The sequence below is a fragment of the Sapajus apella genome, unplaced genomic scaffold (genome assembly GCF_009761245.1).
Source record: "Sapajus apella isolate SASKATOON/1434 unplaced genomic scaffold, GSC_monkey_1.0 scaffold66, whole genome shotgun sequence".
Classification (NCBI taxonomy): Eukaryota; Metazoa; Chordata; class Mammalia; order Primates; family Cebidae; genus Sapajus; species Sapajus apella.
This window is the reverse complement of record NW_022437006.1, coordinates 4,601,348-4,621,261: the sequence shown is the minus strand read 5'-3', so window position 1 is coordinate 4,621,261 and position 19,914 is coordinate 4,601,348. Positions and strand designations below refer to the sequence as shown.

Sequence of the window (19,914 nt, the reverse complement as noted above, 5' to 3'; positions counted from 1 at the left end):
GGGAAAAAAAAAAAAAAAAAAAAAGCGCCACAAACCTCAGTGCCGCTGTTTAAGCCAGTGCAGTGAGTGGCCGCAGGAGAAAACAAACAGACCCCAACGCCTCTTCAACAGGCGACTGCAACACAAACTTAAAAAAGGCTCTGAGGCAGGGAGCCAGGCAATCAGGCTCGGCTGGTCCCACCCCCACAAAAGAACAGCAATCAGAAACTCTGGATTGAGAGTTTCACAGCGAGCGCAGCTGAACCCCGGACAGTCCAGCTCTGTGGGGGAGGGGCGTCTGCCATTACCGAGGCAGCCCGCCGTTGCCAAGGCAACCCGCCACAGCAGAGAGACTCCGCCTCAACAGAGGCGGGCCACCATCACCAAAGCAGTTCTAACTACACCCATATAAACAGGACTGCAAGAAAGTTCACTCGGCAGCTGGGCGGAGCCCACAGCAGCTTAGCAAAGCCTCTACAGGCCGACAGTGACAAGGCTGCCTCCTTGCTGGGCAGGGCAGGTCTGAAGGAAAAGAAAAAAGAAGGCAGCAGCATAACGGAAACTCATAAATAAAGCCCTAAATCCCTGGGACAGAGCACCTGGGAACAAAAAGCAGTTTATGAGGTCTGCTGCAGTAGACCTAAACGTACCTGCCCAGCAGCTGTGAATGAACAACAGAGCTCACAGCTCACCATTTGAGCTCCTATAAAAAAGAGACCGTCTCCTCAAGCAGCTCCCTGACCCCTATATATCCAAAGAGACACCTCATAAAGGAGAGATCAGATTGACACTAGGCGGGTATCCTTCTGGGACAAAGATAGCAGAAGAAGAAAACTGGTAATAACCCTTACTGTTCAGCAGCTGCTGCAGGTGAACGCCAAGCAAGCAGGGCCTGGAGTGAACCACAGCAGACCTACAGCAGAGTGGCCAGACTGTCAGAAGGAAAACCAAGAAACAGAAATAACCGCATCATCAACAAACAGAACGTCAATCTGAAAGATTTGAAACCCAATCTGAAAGCCAGCAACTACAAAGTCGACAGGTAGATAAATCCTTAAAGATGGGAAGAAACCAGCGCAAAAAGGATGAAAACACCTGAAACCAGAACACCTCTCCTCCTACAAGGGATCACAACTCCTCACCAGCAAGGGAACAAGGTCGGAGGGAGAACGAGTGTGATGAAATGACAGAATCAGACTTCAGAAGGTGGGTAGTAAGAAACTTCTGTGAACTTAAAGAACATGTTCTAACCAAATGCAAAGAAACTAAGAACCTTGAAAAAAGATTTGACGAAATGCTAACAAGAACGGACAAAATAGAAAGGAATATAAGTGAATCGATGGAGCTGAAAAACACAACACGAGAACTTCGCAAAGCATGCACAAGTATCAACAGCCGAATTGACCAAGCAGAAGACAGGATATCAGAGGTCGAAGATCAACTCAATGAAATAAAACGGAAAGGCAAGACTGGAGAAAAAAGGGTAAAAAGGAATGAACAAAGTCGCCAAGAAATGTGGGACTATGTGAAAAGACCTAATCTACATTTGATAGGCATACCTGAATGTGACGAAGAGAATGAATCCAAGCTGGAAAATACTCTTCAGGATATTATACAGGAAAACTTCCCCAACCTAGCAAGGCAGGCAAACACTCAAGTCCAGGAAATACAGAGAACACCACAAAGATATTCGTCAAGAAGAGCAACCCCAAGGCACATAATCGTCAGATTCACCAGGGTTGAAATGAAGGAAAAAATGCTAAGGGCAGCCAGAGAGAGTTCAGGTCACCAAGAAAGGAAAGCCCATCAGACTCACAGTAGATCAGATCTCTCGGCAGAAAACCTACAAGCCAGAAGAGAGTGGGGACCAATATTCAACATCCTTAAAGAAAAGAACTTTCAACCCAGAATCTCCTATCCAGCCAAACTAAGCTTCCTAAGTGAAGGAAAAATAAAATCCTTTGGGAACATGCAAGTACTCAGAGATTTCGTCACCACCAGGCCAGCTCTACAAGAGCTCCTGAAAGAGGCTCTACAAATATAAAGGAACAACAGGTACCAGCTCAACTAAAGGGCAAAACACCCAGCTAGCACCAAAATGGCAGTATCAAATTCGCACATAACAATATTAACCCTAAATGTAAATGGACTAAATGCCCCAATCAAAAGACACAGACTGGCAAATTGGATAAAAAGACAAAACCCATCAGTGTGCTGTATCCAGGAAACCCATCTCACATGCAAGGATACACAAAGCCTCAAAATAAAGGGATGGAGGAAGATTTACCAAGCAAATGGAGAGCAAAAAAAAGCAGGAGTTGCAATTCTCATCTCTGATAAATTAGACTTTAAAGCAACAAAGATCATAAGAGACAAAGAGGGACATTACGTAATGGTAAAAGGATCAATGCAACAAGAAGAGCTAACGATCCTAAATATATATGCACCCAATATAGGAGCACCCAGATACATAAGGCAAGTTCTTAATGACTTACAAAGAGACTTAGACTCCCATACAATAATAGTGGGAGACTTTAACACCCCATTGTCAATATTAGACAGATCAACCAGACAGAAAATTAACAAGGATATCCAGGACCTGAACTCACACCTGGACCAAGCAAACCTAATAGACATTTACAGAACTCTCCACCCCAAATCCATAGAATATACATTCTTCTCAGCACCACATCACACCTACTCTAAAATTGACCACATAATTGGGAGTAAATTACTCCTCAGCAAATGCAAAAGAACGGAAATCATAACAAACAGTCTCTCAGACCACAGTGCATTCAAGTTAGAACTCAGAATTCAAAAACTAATCCAGAACCGCACAGCTTCATGGAAACTGAACAACTTGCTCTTGACTGTTGACTGGATAAACAATGAAATGAAGACAGAAATAAAGATGTTCTTTGAAACCAACGAGAATGAAGACACAACATACCAGAATCTCTGGGACACATTTAAAGCAGTCTCTAGAGGAAAATATATAGCAATAAGTGCCCACATGAGAAGCAAGGAGAGATCAAAAATTGACACCCTATTGTCAAAACTGAAAGAGCTAGAGGAGCAAGATCAAAAAACCTCAAAGTCTAGCAGAAGACAAGAAATAACTAAGATCAGAGCAGAACTGAAGGAGATAGAGACACAAAAAAACCCTTCAAAAACTCAATAAATCCAGGACCTGGTTTTTTGAAAAGATTAACAAAATAGACAGACCACTAGCCAGATTAATAAAAAAGAAAAGAGAGAATAACCAAAGTGATGCAATAAAAAATGATAAAGGGGATATCACCACAGATTCCACAGAAATTCAAACCATCATCAGAGATTATTACAAACAACTCTATGCACACAAACTAATAAACCTGGGAGAAATGGATAAATTCCTGGACACTTGCCTCCTGCCAAGCCTAAACCAGGAAGAAGCTGAAACCCTGAACAGACCCATAACAAGGTCTGAAGTTGAGGCAGCAATTAAGAGCTTACCACCCAAAAAAAGCCCAGGTCCAGACGGGTTCACAGCCGAATTCTACCAGACATACAAAGAGGAGCTGGTACCATTTCTTCTGAAACTATTCCAAACAATACAAAAAGAGGGAATTCTTCCCAAATCATTTTATGACACCAACATCATCCTGATTCCAAAACCCGGCAGAGACTCAACAAGAAAAGAAAACTTCAGGCCAATATCCATGATGAACATAGATGCAAAAATCTTCAATAAAATACTGACAAGCCGATTGCAACAGCACATCAAAAAGCTTATCCACCATGATCAAGTAGGATTCATCCCAGGGATGCAAGGCTGGTTCAACATACGCAAGTCTATAAACATAATTCACCACATAAGCAGAACCAAAGACAAAAACCACATGATTATCTCAATTGATGCAGAGAAGGCCTTTGACAAAATTCAACAGCCCTTTATGCTAAAAACCCTCAATAAGCTAGGTATTGATGGAATGTATCTCAAAATAATAAAAGCTATTTATGACAAACCAACAGCCAATATCATGCTGAATGGGCAAAAACTGGAAGCATTACCCTTGAAATGTGGTGCCAGACAAGGATGCCCTCTCTCACCACTGCTATTCAATATAGTATTAGAAGTTCTAGCCAGAGCAATCAGGCAAGAAAAAGAAATAAAGGGCATTCAAATAGGAAAGGGGGAAGTCAAATTGTCTCTATTTGCAGACGACATGATTTTATATCTAGAAGACCCCATCGTCTCAGCCCCAAACCTCCTGAAACTGATAAACAAATTCAGCAAAGTCTCAGGATACAAAATCAATGTGCAAAAATCACATGCATTCCTATACACCAATAACAGACTTAAAGAGAGCCAAATCAAGAACAAACTTCCGTTCACAATTGCCACAAACAGAATAAAATACCTAGGAATACAACTAACAAGGAACGTAAAGGACCTCTTCAAGGAGAACTACAAGCCACTGCTCAACGAAATAAGAGAGGACACAAACAGATGGAGAAACATTCCATGTTCATGGTTAGGAAGAATCAATATCATGAAAATGGCAATACTGCCCAAAGTAATTTACAGATTCAATGCTATCCCCATCAAGCTACCAATGACCTTCTTCACAGAACTGGAAAAAACCACCTTAAACTTCATATGGAACCAAAAGAGAGCCCGCATAGCCAAGTCAATTCTAAGCAAAAAGAACAAAGCGGGAGGCATCACACTACCTGACTTCAAACTATACTACAGGGCTACAGTAATCAAAACAGCATGGTACTTGTACCAAAACAGAGATATAGACCAATGGAACAGAACAGAGGTCTCGGAGGCAACACAACATATCTATAACCATCTGATCTTTGACAAACCAGACAAAAACAAGCAATGGGGAAAGGATTCCCTGTTCAATAAATGGTGTTGGGAAAGCTGGCTAGCCATGTGCAGAAAGCAGAAACTGGACCCCTTCCTGACACCTTACACTAAAATTAAATCCAGATGGATTAAAGACTTAAACATAAGACCTAACACCATAAAAACCCTAGAAGAAAATCTAGGCAAAACTATTCAGGACATAGGTGTAGGCAAGGACTTCATGACCAAAACACCAAAAGCATTGACAACAAAAGCCAAAATAGACAAATGGGACCTAATCAAACTCCACAGGTTCTGCACAGCAAAAGAAACAGTCATTAGAGTGAATCCACAACCAACAGAATGGGAAAAAATTTTTGCAGTTTACCCATCTGACAAAGGGCTGATATCCAGAATTTACAAAGAACTAAAACAGATTTACAAGAAAAAAACTAACAAGCCCATTCAAAAGTGGGCAAAGGATATGAACAGACACTTTACAAAAGAAGACATACATGAGGCCAACAAACATATGAAAAAATGCTCATCATCACTGGTCATCAGAGAAATGCAAATCAAAACAACATTGAGATACCATCTCACGCCAGTTAGAATGGCCATCATTAAAAAATCTGGAGACAACAGATGCTGGAGAGGATGTGGAGAAATAGGAACACTTTTACACCGTTGGTGGGAGTGTAAATTAGTTCAACCATTGTGGAAGACAGTGTGGCGATTCCTTAAGGACCTAGAAATAGAAATTCCATTTGACCCAGCAATCCCATTACTGGGTATATATCCAAAGGATTACAAATCGTTCTACTATAAGGACACGTGCCCACGAATGTTCATTGCAGCACTGTTTACAATAGCAAAGACCTGGAACCAACCCAAATGCCCATCGACGATAGACTGGATAGGGAAAATGTGGCACATGTACACCATGGAATATTATGCAGCCATCAAAAATGATGAGTTTGTGTCCTTTGTAGGAACATGGATGAACCTGGAAACCATCATTCTCAGCAAACTGACAGAAGAGCAGAAGATCAAACACCGCATGTTCTCACTCATAGGCAGGTGTTGAACAATGAGCACACATGGACACAGGGGGGGAGCACTACACACTGGGGTCAGTTGGGGGGAAATAGGGGAGGGACGGTGGGGGGTGGGGAGCTGGGGAGAGATAGCAAGGGGAGAAATGCCAGATGTAGGTGATGGGGAGGAAGGCAGCAAATCACACTGCCACGTGTGTACCTATGCAACAATTTTGCATGTTCTTCACATGTACCCCAAAACCTAAAATGCAATAAAATAAATAAATGGGGAAAAAAAAGGATAAAGAAAATGTGGCACATATATACCATGGAATACTATGCAGTCATAAAAAAAGATGAGTTCATGTCCTTTGCAGGGACATGGATGAATATGGAAACCATCATTCTCAGCAAACTGACACAAGAACAGAGAACCAAACACCACATGTTCTCACTCGTAAGTGGGTGTTGAACAATGAAAACACATGGACACAGGAATGGGAACATCACACACTGAGGTGTGTTGGGGGGTGAGGGGTTAGGGGAGCAATAGCAGGGGATGGGGAGGTTGGGGAAGGATAACATTAGGAGAAATATCTAATGTGGATGATGGGGGGTTGGAGGAAGCAAACCACCAGGGCATGTGTATACCTATGTAACAATACTGCAAGATCTGCCCAAGTACACCAGAACTTAAAGTATAATAATAATAATAATAATAATAAAACCACAATGTTCCGTAGGAAAGTTCACTTCTAAACAAGTCATAATAATGAACATCAGGATCCACGTTAACTCCCAAATCATGGGCTGCTCCTCACCTGCTCTGGATTCAGTTCCAATACTGCCCCTGCCTCCTGTCAGAGTTGTAGCCTCTGTGAGAAAAAGAAAATCGAGAGGTCTAAGGGATTGAAGATCCCGGGAAAAAGCTATTCTATGATTGCAGCTCTAAAGCTTTATCAGGCATTCAAGATGAAGATTTCCTTCTTATTGAACTACCTGTGTGGGAATCTCCATATGTACTGGTTGTTCCTGGGAATTCACCAGAAGTACCTAAAATGAGAAGAGTAAAAGTGCTAATAGAGCAAAGAATGCTAAAAGAAGTGATATGATCCTGAGCCTCTAGAGACCTTTCCTGAGGACATCTGTTTTGGAAGGAAATGAACCGTGAGTGATTACCACTTTATTTCTTTGGCCCTCAATTGAACATTGTTGCTTCTGGGATTCCCTTTCCATAGACCACAGTGAATGTGAAAGGAAACCTTATCTCCCCGTCACCTGTTTAACTTCCAGATGGGCTCCCTGATGTGATGTGTTGAGAAGAAAAAAGCAGACTACCTTCCATCTTTATAAATATTCCTCATCAATTATTTGAGGTATTTTGATATTCACATGTTTAAAAAAGAACTCCCTAACTCTAATATTCCCATGTGATGGGAATTTATTTATTTATTCGATCTATTCTACCTGGCTTGGAATTCTGACTTCAGGTGAAACTATAGTTGTACCTATTAAAGTAAATAGAATGAAGAGCTTCAAAATAATTATTTCATCATTCCGCTAATATTTATTAAGCATCTCTTCTGTGTAATATTGTTTTAGGACCTTGGGATGTATCAGTGAGCAGAATGTTGAAAGATCTCCCTCCTAAGGCACCTTACAGTCTAGCAGCTGGAGCCCAGCAATGAACAATAAATGTAATAAATAAGTCAGTGTGAAGGATGTGAGTCAGTGCTTTGGAAAAAAGGCAAGTTGTATAAAAGGATCAGGAACCCTGATTGGCAGGGGGTATCCAGCAGCTTTCCCTCATCCGTGCTACATAACAACTAGCTCTGCCAGCCTAGGCACCTAAAAAACCAGAGGGATGAGTCAGGTGAGGCCAAAGAATTCCTAGGCACACCCAGGTTTGTGATTCTGGCATGCTGTGTTCCCAGATGAAATGAGGGTCCCCTTCCTTGGCCCACCTTCACATCAATGTCTTCACTGCAGAGAACTAGGATTTGATAAAAGCCTTCCAAGGCCTTGGAGTAAAAAGCTCACCTCCTGGATGTTCTGCTTGGCTGGTGACACTCCCTACTATGGAAGTTGTGGCCCCTGAGAGAGAGAGAAAAGAAAGGAAGGAATAAAGACTAGTTTTTGAGAGAGTACACACTGTGCTGTGGGCAGAATATGTCAACCAAGGTGCCCATGTCCAGACTTTGCGTGTATTTTCAGACTTGCCTGTCTTGTAACTTCCAGGTTTCAGTGTTTTTCCAGAGACTACAACGGTAATACCTACAATAAGAAAGAGATGGTGTCACTAGCTGAACTCTTTTTCCACTTGGTTTCTATAGGAATCTCCAATTCTCACTCAGAAGCAAACTATTACTCTGAGACTCGCAGTGCTAGAAGTAGTTCATATTTGTCCCATGCAACATTTCTTTCCACAGCAATATTACTGAGACAGTTCTTAACTATTATGTCCTTCTCTTTGGGGGGAAGAGAAGAATTTTCTCCCATATTATTTATCTGTCATTGGTTTGACGTCACAATGGTTTAGGGAAGGCCTTTGTAAGCTCAGGAAATAAGGAGACTGTCTAGCCTTTTCCTCTGAATTTTCTCAATATAGTGTATATAAATCATGTCGATATTTTCAGAAGACTATTTGAAGTTGTCATTAGGAATTACAGGTCTTAGCCTAGCATCACTCACCTGTGGCTCTTCCAACACGTGTTGTTTCACTTACTCCTAGGAAAGTGGTGGCCTCTAAGGGAGACAAAGAGTAAGAGTTACCGGAGAATATTTAAGAATTGTGGAGAAGATATGGTGCTACTCCTGCAGAAAATTAATACGAAGGAGGCCAGGCACAAGGACTCAGGCCTATAATCCCAGCACTTTGGGAGGCCAAGGCAGGCAAATCACAAGGTCAAGAGTTTGAGACTAGCCTGGTCAACATGGTGAAACCCCATCTCTCCTAAAAATAGAAAAAATTAGCTGGGTGTAGTGATGGGCACCTGCAATCCCAGCTACTCGAGAGGCTGAAGCAGGAGAATCACTTGAACACGGGAGGCGGAGGTTACAGTGAGCTGAGATCCTGCCACTGCACTCCATCCTGAGTAACAGAGTGAGAGTCCATCTCAATAATGAAATAAAGAATACACAGGAGACCTCTAATTATGGGAGGGCACGTGGAAGATTTCATGTCAACCTGTTGACTTACCTGTCTTGGAACTGCCAGGGGCAACGGTTGCGCCAGGAGCTACCCCAGTGGTGGCTGAAACACAGGGGAACTGGATCACCACAGTGACTCTCGTTTGTCTCCTGAAGGCCTGACTCTAGAAACAATCTGCTTACATCTTTAAGATGTCAAAGGCCACTTTGTCTGGCTGCCACTCTGATGTGTTTTTCCATTAATTAATAAACTACCAAAGCAATCAAAGGGGCCAAACCTGGGGATTACACCTGGCCTGCCAACAGAGCGAGACAGGTGGTTTTCTCCCATACTTAACTGTTTCACTGTCAGAGGTAGAAGACAAAAATTCATTTATTTCATTACCATTTAATTCATTTTTACTTTTCTTTTTAAATTTCATATAACAATTGTAGATATTTCTGGGTTATATGGGAGGTTTTGATATATGTATATACTGTGTAATAATGAAGTCATGATATTTAGCTTATCCATCATCTCAAACACTTATCATTGCTTGGTGGGCAGAATATTCAGAATCTTGTCAAGGACATTTGAATATACACCATAACATTGTTTACCATAGGTACCTCACTGCTACAAAACACCAAAACTAATTACTCCTATGTGATTTTGCCCCATTGACCTAATACTAATTATTTCTCTTGCCTTGGGGGCAAGGAAACATCTAGGCAGGTGTGTTTTTAAAGTGCATTTATAATATCTCTACTTCCTGGGACCAAAACTGTTTTTAACTTCTATAGCACTGGAAATATTTATATGTAATGTTATAGGGAAATCCCTCAAAACAATTACGTTCCATTTACACCTCATCTAGAAAGTCGATCTATTAGAAAAGAGGATTTTAGGAGATTTATAGGGAAATAATAAGTTAAAAAATATATCTGGCCTCTAATACATTGTCTGTAAATCCTTATTTAATATTCTGCAGGAAGGCCTACTTCTAAGCAAGTCATCCTAATGAGAGTCATGATTCACAGTAACTCCCAAATTATGGGTTGCTCTTCCTCACCTGTTCTGAATTCACTTTCAGTACTGCCCCTGCCTCCTCTGATAGTTGTTGCTTCTGGGGAAAGAAAGAGGAAAATCATGAGATCTAGAGAATGTGAGATATGAAAAAACAATATTGAGGCACTATTTTATGATTGCAGCTCTACAGAGGTATCATGCACGCAAAAGGAATATTTCCTTCTCACTGAACTACCTGTGTGGGAACCTCCAGATGCAATGGTTGTCTGAGAGAATTTACCAGAAGTACCTAAAACAAGAATATAAAGACCTAACAGAGCAAGCAGTACTGGAATCAGCACTGTGGTCCTGAACCACTGGAAGACTTTTCTTGACAACTTCTGTTTTAGAAAAAATACACACCACAAATCATTTTTTTTTGCCAGTTTGTTGTTTAATGTTTGCATACTGACTATTCCCTCCACTGTACCATAGCAAAAAAGCAAAGAAGGACGCTTAATTTCACTTTACTGATTTCACTTACAGTGATTCCCTGCCAGTTCCAGTGGCTCCCTGCCACTCCGGAGGAGAAAAGAAGAAAAAGCTTTGATATTTCCAACATTCTTATTTGTGTAACGTGATAGTGTGACAATCAGGTTTTAAGAATACACTCAAGTCAGATGTTTTTACATTTCCCTGGTGTTTTAAGAAGCCTACCCCAACTGCTTTTAGACCTGATAAACTGCTGCCGACACCAAGTGAAACCATGAAGTAAACAGTGACACTCTACGTAAGAATATGCCTGTCATTCATCTCCTATTTTGTAAGCCTTTCCTCTGTGTCTGACATCCTCTCAGTGAAAAGAACAGATGAAGTATCTGCCTTGTGAGATTTGTGTTTGTGAGAGAAGAAATAGAAAATAAACAAGAAGTCTAATAAACATATTGAAGAGATGGCAGCAGGTGATAGTAATTTGCAGAACCATGAGCTGAGTGAGGAGAATCATGGTTCCAGGAAAACTGATGCAGGTCAGTAGGCCTCAGTCAGGTGTCCAGAGAACTAACACTGTCACACAGGCCATGGAGCAATGCCTGACTTAGATGACCCCGTTTCTGAAATTCCTTAGCAGGACTACTCAGGATGGTCAGAATACATGTTGTGCTTCCAGAAAAGAAGTAACTTCATTTCCATGGCCCTGTTTCTCATTTATATGTTACCCTGAATACAAAATGACAATGATGAGAATTCTGAAGCCTTGGATTGATGAAGCTTACCTCCTGGAGCTTCTGATTTGGTGGCCCGGACCCCTCCTGTGGAACTTGTGGCCTCTGAGAGAAAAGAAAGCAAAGATGAAGTCTGCAGGATGGGGAGTACAGGGTTACTAGGAGCCTGTCACCTGAGCAGCCATGGTGTAGCATTTCTGTGTGCTTTCAGACTTGCCTGTATTGTCATTCCAAGGTTCCAGAGTCTTTCCAGAGAATGCCCCAGTGGCAGCTATTAAGAAAGGGATGGGGCAGTCATGGGTCAGTATCTCATTACCATGAAGTGGGCAAAGAATATCAAGCAAATCAATGGATACGGTCTGTATACTTATTTATTATTTCATTAAACTGGCCTTTAAATGGCAAAAGCTAATCTCTACAGTTCTCAGATAATATTCTTCCCATGGTATATTTACTCCCCCACCACCCTTTTTTTTTTTTTTTTTTTTTTTTTACTTATTAGGTTTCCTTTTCTCAACATTTCAGGAATAGGGAGATAGAAGCTAACTCTGCAGATCTGCTATGTAACTGTCAGTCAAATGACTTCACGATTACCTTGGGGGCCATGAGAAGAGTCCGTTCAAGCACAAGAAATAAGAATGAAATTTGAGATTCTGTATTTAGTCAGTGAAAAACGGTAGGAACTTTCCTAACAATGTTAATATGGGAGAAATGAGAGTATGGATCCTTTTCAAGCCACAGGTTTTATTGGATATTATTAGCAAGTGAGTGCAATGACCCAGCAATGCTCACCTGTCACTATTCCGCCTCTTGTTAACGCACTTCCTCCTATGGAAGTTGTGGCCTCTGAGAGACAGAAAAACAGAAGAGACATATTTGAAAAATATTCAATCACCATGAAATGAATAAGATATTACTCTTAAAAGCATCAAAGGAGACATCAAATTATGAGAAGAGCTCTGAAGCGTTCCCTGCCAACCTGCAGACTCACCTGTACTGGAACTGCCACGGGCAAGGGTTGTGCTGGGAGCCACCCCAGTCGTGGCTGAAACACCAAGAGCACTAGGATCACCATGGTGATTAATCTTTCTTTCCTACAGACCTGCCTCTAGAAAGAATCTAAACCTAACTTACATCTAACTAGCACTTTCCCTAGCTCTTCCTTAGTGATAAGCCCTATGTCTTTTCTCATTAACCATTTTATTACCAAAGCAACCAAAGTGACAATGTTCTCCACCTGTGATAACCTTCCTGGTATTCTCAGTCAGGAGGACAATGTGGGTTTCTCCTAAGCTCACCTGTTTTCCTCCCTGTGTCTTGGCTGTCAGATGCAAGAGCGGTGCCTGCTGTGGGGTGGTTACTGAGAATGCCCTGAGTGTGCTGAGAACTCCAGACATTGTGAAAATAGTTTGCCCTTCACTTGTGAAAAGGAAGCATTGACAGGGGGCAGGTGTGTTTCCTGGGTTCTTACAGCTCCTCTGTGTTTCTCAGCAAGTTTTATCACCTCCCCTACCTTTTAAAAGCTTAAAATGGTTTGTAATTTCACAGCATTCTATAATTAGTAGCTTTTCTGGAAAAATTTCTACACTGAGAAAGAATTTGTTGGCCAAAAATGTAGTATTAGGAAAGTAAATACAAATTGCTTTCCAGAAACTTCCTCTCTCTAGTCTCGCTATGAGTGGCATAATCAGTGATAGCAACAAAGACATGAGTTGCTCCTTCTCACCTATTTTGAATGAAGCTTCAGTGGTGCCAACACGTTCTGTGGAAATTGTGGCCTCTGAGACACGATATGGAATAGTGAATTCTGGGGCGTTGGGATAGTGGGAAGAGAGATTTTGTGTTATTCATCAGAAAAACTCTGCAAAATAACACCATTTCATCTGCATGTCAATAGAGATGGTTTTCTTTCAATCTTACCTGTGTTGGAAATTCCTGTTTCAACAGATGTCTCAGAACCTACTCCAGTGATACCTGAAACAAGAAAAGCAAATTTAGCAAATTCATCATGGAAACAACTGAGGACTTAATGTTATAAATGGTGTAAACGCTAAATTAGGAGTTTCCTTCTCTCATTTCATCTCCTTGGCCCATTTCTTCCCAGGTAACTTACAAGTGAACACACCTACATGCTAGCCTGCTGACAGAGGGATTGGGGCTCATTTCACACCTGCCCATTTCACTTCCTGTTATACTATAGAGGAGGAAAATGAAAGAGAAAGTTCTAAATATCTCTGTGATACTTTATTTTATGCCATTTTATGACTTTATTTTATGCCATCCTTAAAGAACACCCATGCACACACATGCACAAAACTCATATGGGGTAAGAGCCAGCTTATATTTTCTTTATGGAATTTTACCTGTGTTGGAAACTTCTGAACTGGTACTGACTTCAGAAGAAATGACAGTGGTGCCTGTGAAAACAAATTGTGTGAACTTTAAAGCAGTGATGGTCTCATTCCTGTCTTCAGAGAACTAATTCTGGGAGCCAGGACTCAGGCACGCTTGTTGGAGGGGCATGAACACGGACGGCTTTTCCACAGGGATTCACAATTTGACTTGGTCTTGTGTAAAATGTGTCTTCTACCTTCATATTCTTATGTTTTTAGCTGCAATCCCAAACAATAAATCAACAGAACCCAAAGTCTTAGAATGATAGCACTCACCTCCTGACAGTCCTGCTCCAGGAGTCCCTGTAGCATTTGTGGTCTCTGAGAAAGAAAAGAAATGAATGAATTAAGAACATGCTGGATGGTTGGGTGCGGTGGCTCACACATATAATTCCAGCACTTTGGGAGTCCAAGGCTGGCAGATCACTTGAGTACAGCAGTTCGAGACCAGACTGGGTAACATAGTGAAACCCCATCTCTATAAAAAAAAAAAAAATAGCCTGTAGTCCCAGCTACCTGGGAGGCTGAGGTGGCAGGATCACCTGAGCCTAGTAGGTCAAGGCTGCAGTGAGCCAAGATCATGGTCCTATATTCCAGCCTGGGCAACAGGGTGAGAAAGAGGAAAGAAAGTAAAGGAAGGAAGGAAGAGAGAAAGAAAGAAAGAGAGAGAGAGAGAGAAAGGAGGGAAAGGAAGGAAGGAAGGAAGGAAGGAAGGAAGGAATCATGAGAAAGAAAAGAAAGAGAGAAATAGAGAAAGAAAGAGAAAGAGAAAAAGAAGAGAGAAATAAGAAAAGAACGAGAAAAGAGAGAAAGAAAGATAAAGAAGAGAAAGAAGGAAAAAGAAAGAAAGAAGAAAAGAAAGAGATAAAATGAAAGAGAAAGAGTAAGAAAGAGAAATGAGAAAGAAAGAAGAAAAAGAAAAAAAAGAAAGAGTAAGAGAGAGAAAGAAAGAAAGAAGAAAGAAAGAAAAGAAAAGAAAAAAGAAAAGAAAAGAGCAAAGCATGCTGGGTCTGCGGCATTACCTAAGTGGCTCCCTCCAGGATGTCCTGCTATGTGGTGACTTACCTAAGACAAAACTTCCAGGTTTGGGAGTTTTCCCCAAAATATCACCAGAAGTTCCTGAAATAAAGAAAGGTGGTCAACATGCCATGACTAGGGAATTGCTTTTTTAAAAATTTGTATTTCTTACAATATATTAGGATGTTCTTTCTTTGAGCTTTCCAATGTCAAGAATTAATCTGTGTTTCCAGTGTAGCATCTGTCTTACAGCAAATTTCCCGACAATATTCGAGACTCTTTTGTCTTTCAAAAAAGATTCAGTGCTGGGAAATGGAAGTTTTCTCAGTATAAATTTATCCGTGGCCAGTCACTTGACTTCTTAGTGTACTGAATGGGCTCATTAAGGTAGAAGGAAGTCTTAGGTTCCTGAAGCTTGTCATTTGTTAGCTAGGAAATGTTTGGCATTTTTTAAAAGGTTTCATTTAGGAAATAAAGCAGTGTGGCTACATTTTAGGCAACACTGCCTAATGAAAGATGCTTTGAATGCATTAATTCACTTTTTGATCATTAAGCACTTTGATTAAAACTGCAGGCTGAGCTGGAGCTATTCCACCTGCAGCAATTCCACTTCCTCCTAGGAAGTTGTGGCCTCTGAGGATGAAGAAAAGAAGAAAGACACAACTGGGAAGACATTAAGGATTATGGATTACTGTAGTGATAATCTTGCCTATAAATAAAACCTGAGGAAATAGCTCTTAAAAGAAGTCCCCATGGGAAAATTCCACTCAGCTTGTTCTCACCTGTGTTGGAACTTCTAGGGGCAAGAGTTGTGCCAGTGGTTACGCTAATGGTACCTGAAACACAGAAAGTCCAGAAGTCACCATATTGACTCATTCTGCCATGAGAAGATCTGAATCTAGATGACATCTGTGTGTTCCTTTGCTATAACAAGTAGCCTTTTCGGGGCACTTAACAGATCTATAATTCTATGAGTTTCTCTGCTTGGCCTATTCCATTTGTAAATCCATTTGTGCCTTCCCTGACAAGGATGAAAGATGATCTTCTCGTGTGTTCACCTAGTTTGATCTCAGCATGCCTTAGCTTTCTGCTACAAAAAACAGTTCTTATATACTGAGAACCTGAGACCATGAGAAACTGCTGAGCATTACTCCTCAGTGAGGTCAAGGAAGGCTTTCTGGAAAAGGCAGCATCTAGATCTTTATCATTACTTAGGATTTGTCTATGTGAAGTCCAGGAAGGACACATCAGGCAGAAGACATAGTGAGGGCCAAGGTTTAGGAAAACATAGCAACATGTGTTACATAAACACAGAATGAGTGAAAAATAACTGGAAATTTAGCTTGAATGAAGTGAGAAAATAACTTTCTAGGGATCAGTTTGTAAAATTGTATAAAGTAACTTCTAACAGTGCCAACAACTAATTTAAGTGAGGCTAAAAGTTATTATGTGAAGGGAGCTAATGAGAAGTTTAGAAAATAGATGGGGTCTCCAAGGACTCAAACATTACACTGAAGCATTTAGAATTTATTTGAAGGGCAATGGGTATTTGCTAACATGGACTAGATGACAGAAATGACATGAACAGAGATAACAGCTATTAGAAGAGGACCACTGACCGTCGCTTCAGATAGAACGCGTCTGAGAATAGAGAAAATTGGAAGAGAGGAAATTTGCCTAAAATGGTCTAAAGGAAATGTAGAGGAGTAGAAAGAGCTCACGTATTGGAATCAGAAGAGTTGTGTGGTTAACAGGTTAAATATCTCAGAACCTCAGCTTCATTACCAGCAAATTAGGGAAAATAATACCTACATTATTATAAAGAAAAAAGAAACGAAAAAAAAGAAAACCTTACGTTGAGCTACAGTTGCGACTAAATTCTTTCCACCTCACTTGCCTGATTTTCCAGGCGTAGTTAATCTGGTCCTGCTTTCACCTGCTCCAGGGGTGGTTCCATATGGTTCTTCAGTTTTTCCTGGTTAAAGCAATAATTGATTATCAGTTTTACATGGTACATCTTAATAAATATAATGAACTTACTGCCCCTTATGTAAAATTTGAATTTAGACACTGACAAATCTAGGTTATCTCTCAATCATTTTTCCTGAATTTAGGAATTTAGGTCCTTGGTTAAATCATAATTGACTCATCTTAGGATCATAATTGGGGGTCTCAGTCACGCTTATGTTGGACCACACCAGAGCACCCAAGGTGAGCTGTGCCTGCTGGGTTCCCAGCTGTAGTGGCCGCAGAATCCCCATGAAAACATGAACTCAAAATGTCTAAGGAATCAATAATATTCTGGAAAGTCCCCATTATTGTTCAACAATTTGAATTCTTAATAACATATTTAATTGTGATAAATTTACACAGATTTAAGTCTGGAAGACCAAAAATCATATCGTTCACGTTAAATGATATATCTTTAGCTAACTAGACTTGCCTTCATGGGCTATAATTTTAGTTCCTGGCTCTCCAGTAGTTCCTGTCCCAGTGGTTGTGCCAGCTGATGGTCCAGTTGTAACCGATCTTACAGCTGATGGTCCAGTTGTCCCTGTCAGTCCAGCTGATAGCCCATTTGTAACTGTTATTCCAGCTGATGGTCTAGTTGTCCTTGATTCTTCAACTGATGTTCTGGTTGTTCCTGTTTTTTCAGCCGATATGCTTGTCCCAGGTCTTGCAGATGATCCAGTTGTCCCTGTCACCCCAGATGATAGCCCAGTTGTCCCTGTCACTTCAGCTGGTGGTCCAGTGGTACTTGTCACCCCAGCTGATAGTCCAATTGTCCCTGTCATTTCAGTTGATGGTCCAGTAGTCCCTGTCACTCCAACTGAGAGTCTAATTTTCCCTGTCACTTCAGCTGACAGTTCAGGTGTCCCTGTCACTCTAGCTGATAATCCAGTTGTTCCTGTCACTCCAGCTGACAGTCCAGTTGTCCCTGTCATCCCAGCTGATTCAATTGTACCTGTCACCCCAGCTGATAGTCCACTTGTCCCTGTCACTGCAGCTGACAGTCCAGGTGTCCCTGTCACCCCAGCTGGTAGCCCAGTTGTCCCTGTCACCCCAGCTGATAGTTCATTTGTCCCTGTCACCCCAGCTGATGATCCAGTAGTCGTTGTCACTCCTGCTGATAGTCTATTTGTCCCCATCACCCCAGCTGATAGTCCAGTGGTCCCTGTTGCTCCAGCTGATGGTCCAGTTGTCCCTGTCACTCCAGCTGACAGTCCATTTGTACCTGTTATTTCAGCTGATGGTCCAGTTGTCTGTGATTCTTCAACTGATGTTCTGGTTGTTCCTGTTTTTCCAACCGATGGTAGACTTGTCCCTGATCTTGCAGATGACCCAGTTGTCCCTGTCACTCCAGCTGATAGTCCAGTTGTCCCTGATGCTTCAACTGACAGTCCAGTTGTCCTTGTCACTCCACCTGATGATCCAGTTGTGCCTGTTACCCAAGCTGCTGATCCAGTTGTCCCTGTCACCCCAGCTGATAGTCCAGTTGTCCCTGTCACTCCAGCTGAGGGTCCAGTTATCCCTGTCCCCCCAGCTGGTCTACTTGTCCCTGTCACCTGAGCTGGTGATCCAATTGTCCCTGTCACTCCAGCTGATAGTCCACTTGTCCCTGTCAGTCCAGTTGTCCCTGTCGCTTCAGCTAGTGATCCAATTGACTCTGTCACCACAGCTGAGAGTCCACTAGTCCCTGTCACTCCAGCTGGTGATCCAATTGACTCTGTCACCACAGCTGACAATCCAATTGTCCTCGTCACTCCAGCTGACATTCCACTTGTCTCTGTCACTCCAGCTGATAGTCTTCTTGTCCCTGTCACCCCAGCTGACAGTCCACTTGTCCCTGTCACTCCAGGTAATAGTCCACTTGTTCCTGTCACTCCAGCTGACAGTCCACTTGTCCCTGTCACCCCAGCTGACAGTCCACTTGTCCCTGTCACTCCAGGTAATAGTCCACTTGTTCCTGTCACTCCAGCTGACAGTCCACTTGTCCCTGTTGCTTCAGCTGGTGATCTAACTGTCCCTGTAACCCCAGCTGATAGCCCAGTTGTTCCTGTCACTCCTAGTCCATTTGTCCCTGTCACTCCAGCTGATAGTCCAGTTGTCCCTGTTGCTTCAGCTGGTGATCCAATTGTCCCTGTCACCCCAGCTGATGATCCAGTTATCCCTGTCACTCCAGCTGATAATCCACTTGTTCCTGTCACTCCAGACACTCCAGTTGTCCCTGTCACTCCAGCTGACAGTCCACTTGTCCCTGTCACCCCAGCTGATGATGCAATTGTCCCTGTCACCCCAGATGGTAGTCCACTTGTCCCTGTCACTCCAGCTAATAGTCCACTCATCTCTGTTACACCAGCTGATTGTCCACTTGTCCCAGTTGCTTCAGCTGGTGATCCAATTGTCCCTGTCACCTCACCTGATAGCCCAGTTGTCCCTATCACTCCAGCTGAGAGTCCACTTGTCCCTGTCACTCCAGTTGATAGGCCAGTTGTCCCTGTTGCTTCAGCTGGTGATCCTATTGTCCCTGTCACCTCACCTGATAGCCCAGTTGTCCCTGTCACTCCTAGTCCACTTGTCCCTCTCACTCCAGCTGATAGTGCAGTTGTCCCTGTTGCTTCAGCTGGTGATCCAAATGTCACTGTCACCCCAGCTGATGATCCAGTTGTCCCTGTCACCCCAGCTGATAGTCTGCTTGTTCCTGTCACTCCAGCTGACAGTCCATTTGCCCCTGTTACTCCAGCTGATAGGCCAGTCATCCCTGTCACTTCAGCTGTTGAACCAATTGTCCCTGTCACCCCAGCTGACCCAGTTGTCCATGTCACCCCAGCTGACAGTCCACTTGTCCCTATCACTCCAGCTGACAGTCCACTTGTCCCTGTCACTCCAGCTGACAGTCCACTTGTCCCTGTCACTCCAGCTGAGAGTCCACTTGTCTCTGTCACTCCAGCTGAGAGTCCACTTGTACCTGTCACTCCAGCTGATAATCCACTTGTCCCTGTTACTCCAGCTGAGAGTCCACTTGTCCCTGTCACTCCAGCTGATAGTCCAGTTGTCCTTGTTGCTTCAGCTGGTGATCCAATTGTCCCTGTCACCCCAGATGATAGCCCAGTTGTCCCTGTCACTCCAGCTGATAGTCCACTTGTCCCTGTCACTCCAGCTGAAAGTAAATTTGTCCCTGTCACTCCAGCTGACAGTACATTTGTCCCTGTCACTCCAGCTGACAGTTCACTTGTCCCTGTCACTCCAGCTGACAGTCCAGTTGTCCCTGATGACCCAATTGTCC

General features: G+C 42.4%; 1 protein-coding gene across 1 annotated transcript in view; it reads right to left on the bottom strand.

The window, feature by feature from the left end:
* MUC19 (mucin 19, oligomeric) overlaps positions 1 to 19,914 on the bottom strand; it is a 172,981-nt gene that overhangs the window by 54,323 nt on the left and 98,744 nt on the right. Inside the window, exons 56-74 of the mRNA XM_032248461.1 lie at positions 19,597 to 19,896; positions 19,168 to 19,185; positions 17,058 to 18,780; positions 15,654 to 15,717; positions 15,410 to 15,551; positions 14,676 to 14,729; positions 13,887 to 13,931; positions 13,581 to 13,634; positions 13,138 to 13,191; positions 12,944 to 13,024; positions 12,209 to 12,262; positions 12,010 to 12,063; positions 11,435 to 11,488; positions 11,269 to 11,322; positions 10,059 to 10,112; positions 8,548 to 8,601; positions 7,897 to 7,950; positions 6,856 to 6,909; positions 6,678 to 6,731 (exon numbers count right to left, since the gene is read on the bottom strand). Coding sequence (XP_032104352.1) covers positions 6,678 to 6,731; positions 6,856 to 6,909; positions 7,897 to 7,950; positions 8,548 to 8,601; positions 10,059 to 10,112; positions 11,269 to 11,322; positions 11,435 to 11,488; positions 12,010 to 12,063; positions 12,209 to 12,262; positions 12,944 to 13,024; positions 13,138 to 13,191; positions 13,581 to 13,634; positions 13,887 to 13,931; positions 14,676 to 14,729; positions 15,410 to 15,551; positions 15,654 to 15,717; positions 17,058 to 18,780; positions 19,168 to 19,185; positions 19,597 to 19,896 — 3,021 coding nt within the window. The remainder of the gene's footprint in view (positions 1 to 6,677; positions 6,732 to 6,855; positions 6,910 to 7,896; positions 7,951 to 8,547; positions 8,602 to 10,058; positions 10,113 to 11,268; positions 11,323 to 11,434; positions 11,489 to 12,009; positions 12,064 to 12,208; positions 12,263 to 12,943; positions 13,025 to 13,137; positions 13,192 to 13,580; positions 13,635 to 13,886; positions 13,932 to 14,675; positions 14,730 to 15,409; positions 15,552 to 15,653; positions 15,718 to 17,057; positions 18,781 to 19,167; positions 19,186 to 19,596; positions 19,897 to 19,914) is intronic.